We start from the raw sequence: 11,548 nt of genomic DNA on the forward strand, positions 1-11,548 counted from the left end.
CTAAGTATTCTCTACCGATCATGAGCGCTCTGCTTGTTGTAATTCTCTCCCGAGTAATTACGACCATTTACTAGACATATTCTCCCGAGTTACGCTAGCTGGCTTTAATTACAACTCACTTAGATCGCACCCAAGGTTTCGTTATCCCTAATCGCACCTTTAAACCCTTGGTTATTGATTCCTCACATACGTCGAGAGTGATGTTGTTCAATAACTACCTAAATATGCACTCTCTCCCGAATAATACATACTAAATAGGCACAGCTAATTGAGAATCCTATCAATTAACTACAACAAGAACGTAGTTGAACAAATAGAGATTATACTACGGCTCAATTATATAAACATAACAAGAATTTATCCTACAAAAGGTTCCATCAAAACCCTAGATAACAAATTAGCTATTCATAATAGTATGTAAAAATATAATACTAAAAGTCATAACCAACAATGAAAAATAGGAAGAGGAAGGAAAAACTCGTAGAAGAATTCCCCGCCTTGCTCCTATTGTGTCTTTGCCTCCTTAGGTCGAATCTGTGTCTCAAATCTATCCAACCTCCACAAAATAGCATTTTTACATGTATTTATACCAAGAAGGGTCGGGCCCAGACGAAAATACCTTCTCCCGCGCGAAATAGGACAATCACTCTATAAAATTTGCACTACCGCGCCGCATGGGGCGACGCGCCATGCGGGGCGGCAATGGAAAAGCTCAGATTGCTGATTTTGACAGGCTGCAGACAATTTTCACAGGCGCGCCGCACCACGCTCTGCAGTATTGGAAATTCGCGAAAATGCAAAACACGAAAGTTGTAGCCCTTTCAAATAGCTTTCCAACGATATATTGTAGAGCTCAAACCGAGTTCTGAGCAAAAAGTTATGTACATTTTACTAGACAATGCACCGTATGCCCGCTCGATTCTTCGTTTGTTCTAACTATCATCCGTTGATCCCCGAACACGATTCTGGCTTAATTTTTTGGGCTTTTACTCAGACTTAAAAGCTTCAAATCACTTGAATTCATTCTGTAACATCTACATAGCTCGGAATCACTCTTTCAAGGCATAAAACACATAATTAGTGCAAAACACTAGCGATTAAAGCTCAAACTCAATTAAAGTGCAGTAAATTAGAGTGTAATAAGCGACTAAAATACGTAATTATAGCCTATCATCACCACCCCACACTTAAACCATTGCTCATCCTCGAACAATCAAATTACACTTTATATAGACACGACCTTTTTTTAAACAATTCTCCTAACTCATCACACCAAGAATATTTAAAATAGATTAAGCACAAACGCGTATCATCTTCACCTCAAGATTTGACTCACAAGTACCACGCAATATTCACAACTCACCCACTTAACCTAACATAGAGATCATTGACATTACCTTTCCTTCATAAATCAAGTGCCCTCACAATATAAAGAGAGTAGTTCCACACACAAAATAATATTTAAGAACAATTAGGAACTCAAGATAGAAAGAATTCATTCACTCTCAGAAATAACATTCATATGCTACAAAAGACGCACTATAAGCTTGCTCGTAGCGTAATACTCTACTAATCGAGCTCATTCATTCTAGGATCAAGTCGGACTTTATTTGGTTGTAATGTGGCTATAGGACGGGTAGGATACATTTAGATATAAGAGTGACTACACCTCCTTAAGCACTTTAATACATATACTTTAACATTTAAAACTCCACACTTATGTCAAACCAAAACTCCATCTTCACATCAATGTATATTACCCATACCTCTTTAAGCACCAACACAATTACATCAAGAGTCACCACTTATCAGGGATTTTTTTTCCACAACAATACAACTTTTTTCCTTTTTTTTCACGTGGCTCTTACTTTTTCAAAATAGTATACCTTTCTCCTTATTTCATTAGTTCCACTCAAAAGTCAAACCAACCACCCCACACTTTAACTTTTACACAACTCATAACAATTCAAGTGCTCATCATGAGAGGTTAGAAGGTTCAAATAGATGGTTAATTCAAACAATTGGGTAAGGCTTGTAATGTGGTTGCCAAAGAAACAGGATTACAGGCTCAAAGGGGTTAACTACGATACATAATAATTAGGCGGGTAAAATATGCATATTTGGCTCAACAAAGAAACGCCTATATCACCTCTAAGACTGAACAAAACTACTATTTTTCTTTGCAACACACATGGCAAGTTCTAGGCATCAAATGCAATGCACAAAATAACATCCAAACCTCACACACACATGGCAGATAACTCACTGCGGATTGGATTCATCAAGACACTCTAGTCAAAGTAGTTAAGCAAAGTTAAAATCATACAATTTAAGGTACTTATACAAGAGTCAAAAACTGAGCCTAAGCGTCACAACTAAATGACTCACTATTCTCAAGGCATAACAAAGTCAAGAGATATTTCTTCAATTCAAAACAAAACACAATGGCTCCTACTGCAAAAAAAAAAAACTAACTACACCCGGTTCAAACAAAACCCTTGGAAAAGAACCGCGACACAAAGAAAAACCAAGGGGGAATTGCTATACTACCTAACAAAAGAAAATCTTTTTGTCTTTTTTTTTCTTTAGACTTAAATCCCTCAAGAAAATTATCTAATTGATCCATCGTCGGAAAAAGTCCAATCTTTTCTATTTTAAAAAAAAATATTCAATTAAACTAACATAACTAAAATAGCATAGAAAGTCACCCAAACAATCTCCTCACCCCACACTTAAAATTATGTATTGTCCCCAATGCACACCATACTAATAAGAGGGTAAAAGAAACTCCCTGTTAGGTTAAAGGCCGAAGCACTAGCATCTCATGGGGTACTCAGACTTCTCCCAGACATGGTCCTTTGTGCGGGTACCTCACACTTAGTTCCCACCATCTGGTTTATTGTTGCATCATTCCAATAGTTTTGCTTTCCATGCTCCTAGAAAATCAAAAATCGACACTACAAAAATAATACAATAAAAAAATAAAAATAAATAAATAAAAGAAAGCAGTAAAGTTGGGTTGCCTCCCAACAAGCGCTTGTTTTAACGTCACAGCACGACGCGAATCACTTTCTGCCTCCACTTCGAACTTATGAATTGGATCCCAAGTTTTGATTCTGCTCTATGATCATGCTCCTGGGTGGTGGAACGAATCTGACTGGCCCCATAAAACAATGTTGTATTCTGCATTTCTTGGCCTTTAGATGAGATGTGTATTCCCGACTTTTTGACACGAAGAATTCCAAAATGTAGGCATCTTGTTCCTTACTCCTTGACTCCTCAAGTGGCTCGGATGACTCTATTTCCATATCATCATCCAAACACAATGTGGAAAAACGCTTGGAGTGTGGACCAATGCGCTCAACTACATGAATATTGAGACTGTCTACATTCTCAACATTAATGACAATAGAGTCAACTAAATATATATCCTCAATATCCTTGGTTGACTTTAGTATCTCTTCTACGGCATCAACATCCTCAAAATCTAGTTTGATTGATTGTTGGTGTTTTACTCTGGCCTTCTCCTCTAGCTCCTCAATTTCTGTATCTAATTCACTCTCTTCTTGGATACTATTCACAATATTGGCTTGTTGAGTATTAAAAACTTCAACCAGTTGACTCATGTGAACTTTCAAGTTGTGAATAGTTTCCTCCTGCCTTTCTATCTGCAGTTGTAATTTACTATGTTGTTCCAAAATGTACTTTAACATATCTTCGATCTTCTTTAGGTCAGCTTCCCCGGGTTCTTTGTTCCTATTAACTTTACCAGAAAAAGAAGAACCATCAAAGTAAGGGGTTGGGGGAAGGTAAGAAATATAAGCACAACCGTGAAAGTGACCATCTTGACCACCACAAATATCACACATATTCCACACATAAGATTGAGTTGGTGCACAAAACCCGCTCTCGGAAATATTTTGATAATTTTACCCTTGGTGATTTCCTTCACAATATGCATAAGGAGGATTAAAAGTAGAATTACCAACATCAAAATTCTCATAATTCCATGATGTCATGTTTCTCAAATAAACAAATAAAACTAAAATAAAATTAATCAAATACAAAAAAAATAAAATAAAAGTTCAAACTTGAAGCCTAGCAATATGTATACCTACAACTACACCGTTAGTTCCCCGACAACGGCGCCAAAATTTGATCAAGCTCAACTATGCCTTATAAAAAGGACAAAGCGATCGTTGAAAATATAATCCGGTTTACAAGTCCGGAGTCGAATCCCACAGAGAACTAAGGCTTAGTTACAACTGTTCAATATTGCTAAGAAGACAAGCTCGAACAATTCCTAAGTTATAAATATTAAGATTCTTATATCTAATTAACAAAATAATTAAATTAGTAGATTAACAACTAAAGATACTACGGTTGGAGAAAATATTAAGGAGGTCTAGAGTTATGATTTTTCCAATTGTCGGAATCCTTCCCGCTATGTCTTCTATAATTTTGCTTAAGTATTCTCTACCGATCATGAGCACTCTGCTTGTTGTAATTCTCTCCAGAGTAATTACGATAATTTACTAGACATACTCTCCCGAGTTACGCTAGCTGACTTTAATTACAGCTCACTTAGAGCGCACCCAAGGTTTCGTTATCCCTAATCCCACCTTTAAACCCTTGGTTATTGATTCCTCACATACGTCGGGAGTGATGTTGTTCAACAATTACCTAAATTTGCACTCTCTCCCTAGTAATACATACTAAATAGGCACAACTAATTAAGGATCCTATCAATTAACTACAACAAGAACGTAGTTGAACAAATAGAGATTATACTACGGCTCAATTATATAAAAACATAACAAGAATTTATCCTACAAAAGGTTCCATCAAAACCCTAGATAACAAATTAGCTATTCATAATAGTATGTAAAAATATAATACTAAAAGTCATAACCAACAATGAAAAATAGGAAGAGGAAGGAAAAACTCGTAGAAGAATTCCCCGCCTTGCTCCTATTGTGTCTTTGCCTCCTTAGGTCGAATCTGTGTCTCAAATCTATCCAACCTCCACAAAATAGCATTTTTACATGTATTTATACCAAGAAGGGTCGGGCCCAGACGAAAATACCTTCTCCCGTGTGAAATAGGACAATCACTCTATAAAATTTGCACTACCGCGCCGCATGGGGCGACGCGCCATGCGCGGCGGCAATGGAAAAGCTTAGATTGCTGATTTTGGCAGGCTGCAGAAAATTTCCACAGGTGCGGCACATCACGCGCCGCAGTATTGGAAATTCGCGAAAATGCATAACACGAAAGTTGTAGCCCTTTCAAATAACTTTCCAACGATATATTGTGGATCACAAATGGAGTTTTGAGCGAAAAGTTTTGTGCATCTTACTAGACAATGCACCGTATGCCAGCTCGATTCTTCGTTCGTTCTAACTATCATCAGTTGATCCCCGAACACGATCCCGGCTTAATTCCTTGGGCTTTTACTCAGACTTCAAAGCTCCAAATCACTTGAATTCATTCTGTAACATCTACATAGCTCGAAATCACTCCTTCAAGGCATAAAATACATAATTCAAAACACTAGCGATTAAAGCTCAAACTCAATTAACGTGCAGTAAATTAGAGTGTAATAAGCGACTAAAATATGTAATTGTAGCCTATCATCAACTATGGTTTATGTATTTTTGAGTAGTATTATGAGTAGCTAAACCCGTCATCTAGGGTTGATGGAACTAATCGTTGGATGAATTCTTGATTCGTATTGATATAATTGAGCCGTTTTTACTCTCTAATTGTTCAACTATATGCTTCTTATGGTTAATTGAAGGGCCCTTGGTTAATCGTATCTAGTTATCTTGTGTTGCTTGAGAGAGAACACTTTTGATTAGATTGTTGTTGAACAAAGCCACTTTCGAGTAAGTTAAGAGATAAATTACTTGGATTTAAAAGCGGGATTAGAGATAACAAAGCTTTGGCGTGATCCTTATGAGTTGTATGAATTGTCAGTTAGAGTAATTTTAGAAAAATACTTCTAGTAAATTATCGTAATTGATTGAGAGATAATTGCGATAAATAAGAACTCATCATCTTTAGAGAGTGATGCGGCGAGATTATAGCTAGCGTGTTAGGAATTAATCCGCAATTGAGGAAATCATAAACTCTAGACCTTTTTATCCTTGATTCAACCTCATTCGTGCTAGTTGATAGTTTTTATTGTCTTCTTTCTTAGTTAAGTAATTTTTGTTAATTCGTAAATCAAGTCATAAACTCTGAAAGTTGTCTGAGCTTATCTTTAGTGATACTAGAAAATTGTAGCAAATAGGTTGGTTCTCTGTAGGATTCGACTCCGGACTCTTGAACCTGATTATTTTTGCAGCGACCGCTGAACCTGATTATTTTTTAAGCGACCGCTTAATTCTTTTTATAAGGTCTAGTTGAGCGTGATCACTCCGCTATCTTCTGCCAGCACAAGAACCAATGTATAAAATGCTATTTCTTTTAAAATAAATGAAAAATATTTTACCAACATAATGGATAGAGTTGATACAAATTTCTATCTTACTCAACTTACTGTTGAAAGAAAACTAATTTAAGTCTTAACCTTAACAGTCCAAAGATCTCTAACGTACACAATAAGATATTATTTGCCCCAAAAATGATGTAAATCTTTTCGTCTTGGATTCCCATGGCTCAGCTTTTGGAGGAGAATCCTATTTTATAGCACCAAAGATTATGTTACATTTATAAATATTTTACACTAAGAAAATGAAAGCAATTTAGATACGTACTTTTCCTCTTCTTTTTTTTTTTAATATTTTAATTATTTGTTTTTTTTTTTTCCAAACTTCCCCTTTATATACTACCCCAATACTTGTCCAAGTTTGTCTCCTAATTTTTCTCAACCTTAAAAAAAAACCACAACCACCGCGCATTAGTTTCATACACTCTCTTAACCAATTCAAACTCTAAAACCAATTCCATTGCCAGCCATTTTCTTCAGAATTTTCTCACTTGATTTACAAACATTTCTTCTCTCTTTAATTCCGAAAAAAAACTCGCCACCACCACTTGCGGTAGCCGGCGCCGCAACAACAACCGCCGGTCTCCCTTTCCGACATCCAATTGCACCACAAATTAAAAGAATAATGGCCACAGAGGAACTCCGACGAATTTTCCAAATGTTCGATCGAAACGGCGACGGAAGAATAACGAAAAAGGAGTTAAACGATTCGTTAGAGAACATGGGAATATTCATTCCAGATTCTGAATTGTCTCAAATGATCGACAAAATCGACGTGAACGGCGACGGATGCGTCGACATTGACGAATTCGGTTCACTTTACCAGACGATAATGGACGAACGCGACGAAGAAGAAGATATGCTTGAGGCGTTCAATGTGTTCGACCAAAATGGTGATGGTTTCATAAGTGAAGATGAATTGAAATCTGTGCTTGCGTCGTTAGGGTTAAAGCAAGGACGAACAATAGAGGATTGTAAACAAATGATAAAGAAAGTGGACATTGATGGAGATGGACTGGTGAATTTTGCTGAGTTTAAGCAGATGATGAGAGGGGGTGGTTTTGCTGCTTTGAGTTAGTTTATTTTTAAAATTGTTTCATTTTTTTTAAATATTTAAATAGTATTAAGCATTAACTTCTTATTTTTTATTTCATAGGTTGTGGCATGTAAATAAACTTGTTGCTATTATTTTAATTTTTTCAATTGTAAATTGTGTTTGGCTTCTCTTCTGCCTCTAATTATTTTTGATAACACCTTAGGATCCATTACAATTGAAAGAAAAAGGAAGTTGTTTCAGGAAATTCTAGTAAATGGATTGAACAATTTTGGAATTAGATAAAGGTATGTCTTACAACTGTAGGATTTCTTTTTCTCTAGTTTCTCATCGTGTAATTGTATTAGGATCCGATTAAATTTAAATTCTTAAGTTAACTTGTTTAAAGTGGATTGAAGACTTTTGCATTTTCAAATGTGTGTTTGCAGCAATATATGATAGTTTTGATTCTTCTTCTTCTTCTTTTTTTTTTTTAAAAAAAATCTTTTCATATGATTTTGAGTTTATAGGTAAGCGCTATAGTGCTTGCTTTGCAAAAATAGAAGCATTAGTTAATATTAAGGTCCCTTTTAATCGATAACATACTCTTACATAAATAATTTGTTTACCTCGAAAATACGAGTAACAATTAAATTTGATTTGTGGTTTTAAAGATACGTGATTTAGTTCAATACCAATTAATAATCAAGAAATATGAAGTCGAAATGAAAGAAATAAGTGAATCAAACCAATGTTACTTCGCAGTGGCGACCTCGAGCTCAGTGACCTCGAGATGAACCAAGAGCTCTTAAGTAAGAGCAATAAGGATAAAAGGACAACTCTGATGAACAGTAAGAGATAAAAGCAAGATAGTATATTCTTGCTAATATTTAGATGATGTTACAAAATAATTGGGATTCCCTTTATATAATAGGGGAACCCTAAATAAAGTATCTTTCTATTTACAGCAAGAAATATTCTTGATACAGCTGTCTAACCGCCTAGTACGGAATCATATGATCCTATTCCGGGATTTGCGCCATGATCTTGGGGACGTGGCAGGAATCTAGCTCATTCTATTATAAATTCATAACGGTACTATTTCGGGGTCGAGCATACTTGGCTTCGGTATTCCTCGTACTCCTATCTTCGGGCATTGCATTCTGTCTTCGAACTCGGATCTGGTCCCTCGAGCTCGAACTCGATCTTATTTGGACTCGTTACCCGATTTATACCGTATACAGATAGTCCCCGCGTTTCTTAGATTATAACGACAAGAAACGAATTGAGTCCTTGATTTTTACCCCGATTTGTCATGACATTTTCATCTTGACGCAAGCGACTGAGGAAACGAAAGCTTGGAAGCTAGCTTTTCCCGGGGAAAACTTCGAAAACCTTTAGCAAGTCCGACGACGGGGAAGATTCTAAGGGCGAAGACACTTCTGCCAATAAGGACCGTGCTGCTTCGGTTTCGTGCTCTTAGTAATTTTTTTTGCTTTCGAGGTTGATCGGCCCTTGCGAGGAACTCTCAATTATGACCGACAACTTCTTGTAAAGAGGTTTATACAAAGCCCCTTTTCCTTCCATGGCTTCTGAATCTGTTACCCTTTTGCGCGGGTCAAAGCGCCTTAGCATAAAATTCCCTTTGAATGTCCAAAGTTTGAGATGGTAATGACCGATAATAAGTTCTGCCCTCGAACGTTTCTGATCAATGGTCCCCGAATGATCATTCGAACTTGAGTTTGAGTAGCTCTTAGGCTGGATAGTTGAGTGAGTGCACGCTCTAACTTGAAATGAAAATAACCTTTAGGCCTTATGGCCAAGTGAGGACATGCTCGAACTTGAGATGAGGTGGCCCTTGGCTCGAAAGATAGTCCCCGAGTGAGATTTTTCTCGAACTTGGGTAGCTCTTGGGCTTAGTAGACGAGTGAATAGTTGCTGGAACTCGAAATGAAGTTAGCCCGTAGGCTTTATGGATAGTCTCCGAGTGAGAATTTTCTCAAACTCGGGTAGTCCTTGGGCTTAGTAGTCGAGTGAGTACTTGCTCGAACTCGAAATGAAAATAGCACGTAGGCTTTATAGTCGAGTGAGGATTTGCTCGAACTCGAAATTAAGTTAGCCTTTAGGCTTTATAGTTAGTCCCCGAGTGAGGGTTCACTCGAACTCGGGTTAAGAAAGCCCTTGGGCTTTTATGATTGAGTGAGGACTTGCTGAATCCGAAGTAGAGTTAATCCTTAGGCTTTTTTATATTGGTCCTTAGGCTCTATTAGGTTAGCCCTTAGGCTCTTTTATATCGGGCCGATTCGGCCTCTAAAGCAGCTATAATTTTTCCTCTTTTTGGCTAAAAGACTTATTGAAAATTTCTTTATGCTTTAGCATGTGTTTTTTTGTACCCGTTGGGTCTTTCGAGGGTTCAATCGATCAAAACCCGTTCGTGTTAATGCCTCTTGAGGATTTTTCGAAGGCTGATGTTATCGAAGCCTTTAAATTATTCGAGGGCTGATTTTATCGAAACCCTTTTTGCTTTTGCCGAGGGTGGCGGAGTTTAATCGGTTTTTCGAAGTATTTGAAGGCCTTTAATTTATGTCGGAAGTCGGACGTCTCCGAGCCGTATTATTTCGGCCATATCCTTTTACATGACTGTAGTCTTTAATATGGCTGTAGCCTTTTAATATGGTTGTAGCCTTCGGGTATGTCTCTGGGACTTGTTTCCCGGCAGCCTTTCGAACTTGTCCGAAAGGTTAGTCCCCGAGTATGATGGCCTTGGCCTGTATATTGGGGGGAGGGGGTTGCCTCTTTGAGGTCTTATGATTTCGATCCTGGATTGCTCGAGTAGGTAGTCCCTGAGTGTTCGAGGTATGCTCGCACTTGGGTTAAGATAGCCCTTGGGCTTTTATGATCGAGCGAGGATTTGCTCGAACTCGAAGTAAAGTTATCCCTTAGGCTTCGTAGATAGCCCCCAAATGAGAGTTTGCTCGAACTCGGGTTAAGATAGCCCTTGGGCTTTTGTATTTATTACAGATTTTGGACGCCCTCGATCCGCGATAACTCGGCCGTAGCCTTTTAGTTTGGAACTTGCACTTTAGGCTTATCTTCCATTAGATTTCGAGCTTGCCCGAAGAATCAGCCCCTGAGTGGGGTGGCCGTGGCTCGTAAAATTGAGGATTACCTTTAAGGTCTTATGGTCTCGAAATGTTAGCAGTTTGAACTTCCGTTGTGATCGGCCCTTAAGCCTGTTTACATAATAAATCAAGAGTATGAAATAGAAATTTTTTCTAGAAGCATGGGATATCGGCAAGGAAAGATACTTCTCTGAATAAACGGTTATACATGTGCGCATGTCTGATGTTAAGGCTCGCGTAACTTATATGGACACGGCTCATCTGACCGTTTGACCATTACAACATTTTCCTATCGAGGCCCCGTTGTCATGAAGTAACTTCATTGTAAAAAAGCAGACATTCGAGGGTAATGCCTCCCAGATCTCGAGGCTTATTTTAAGGAACCTCAGATACCGTTGAACTGCCCTAAGTCAGCACGAACAATGGTTGCCTCGTTAAAAACCTTGTCGGAAAAACCTATTTGGGACAAAAACCAGTACAAGGGAAAAAGAGTGCAATACATGCTTTAAGATTCAGTGCTTCGTGGCAATCCTTGTTGATAGCCTGTAAGTGTTAGTCAAAAAAATAGAGAGAATTGGAATGGGGTCGTACCTTTATTCGAATTTTGGATATTTAACGCGATCTTCCTCGGCATCAGGCCCTCGTGAATTTTGACCTCGACCACTTCTCCTCTCATTTTGTGCGAAGCTTCGCCTAGACCCGCTGCCTCTATGGTCTCCGTTGTAGGTTGATATCGATCTCTATTCGACCTCGGCTCTCGATCGACGTCCCCTTTGATCCTACCCACGGGCCTGCTAGGATAAACGGACCCCGAATGAGTCCCCAGTTGATCATCTTCGACTGGTACTGATTATGCACGTCGGCCTAAGTGACAGCTGGGTACTCGAGCAAACTTTGCTT

The 11,548-nt window shown here is 38.1% G+C and overlaps 1 protein-coding gene across 1 annotated transcript; it reads left to right on the forward strand.

The window, feature by feature from the left end:
* The first annotated feature begins 6,858 nt into the window (after nucleotides 1–6,858).
* LOC104229825 (calmodulin-like protein 3) lies at nucleotides 6,859–7,717 on the forward strand. Its single transcript, XM_009782546.2, has one exon. It carries the CDS (start codon nucleotides 7,119–7,121, stop codon nucleotides 7,569–7,571), a length of 453 nt encoding a protein of 150 aa, XP_009780848.1. The 5' UTR covers nucleotides 6,859–7,118; the 3' UTR covers nucleotides 7,572–7,717.
* Nucleotides 7,718–11,548: the final 3,831 nt, after the last annotated feature.

The sequence above is a fragment of the Nicotiana sylvestris genome, chromosome 6 (genome assembly GCF_000393655.2).
Source record: "Nicotiana sylvestris chromosome 6, ASM39365v2, whole genome shotgun sequence".
In the NCBI taxonomy this organism is placed as follows: Eukaryota; Viridiplantae; Streptophyta; class Magnoliopsida; order Solanales; family Solanaceae; genus Nicotiana; species Nicotiana sylvestris.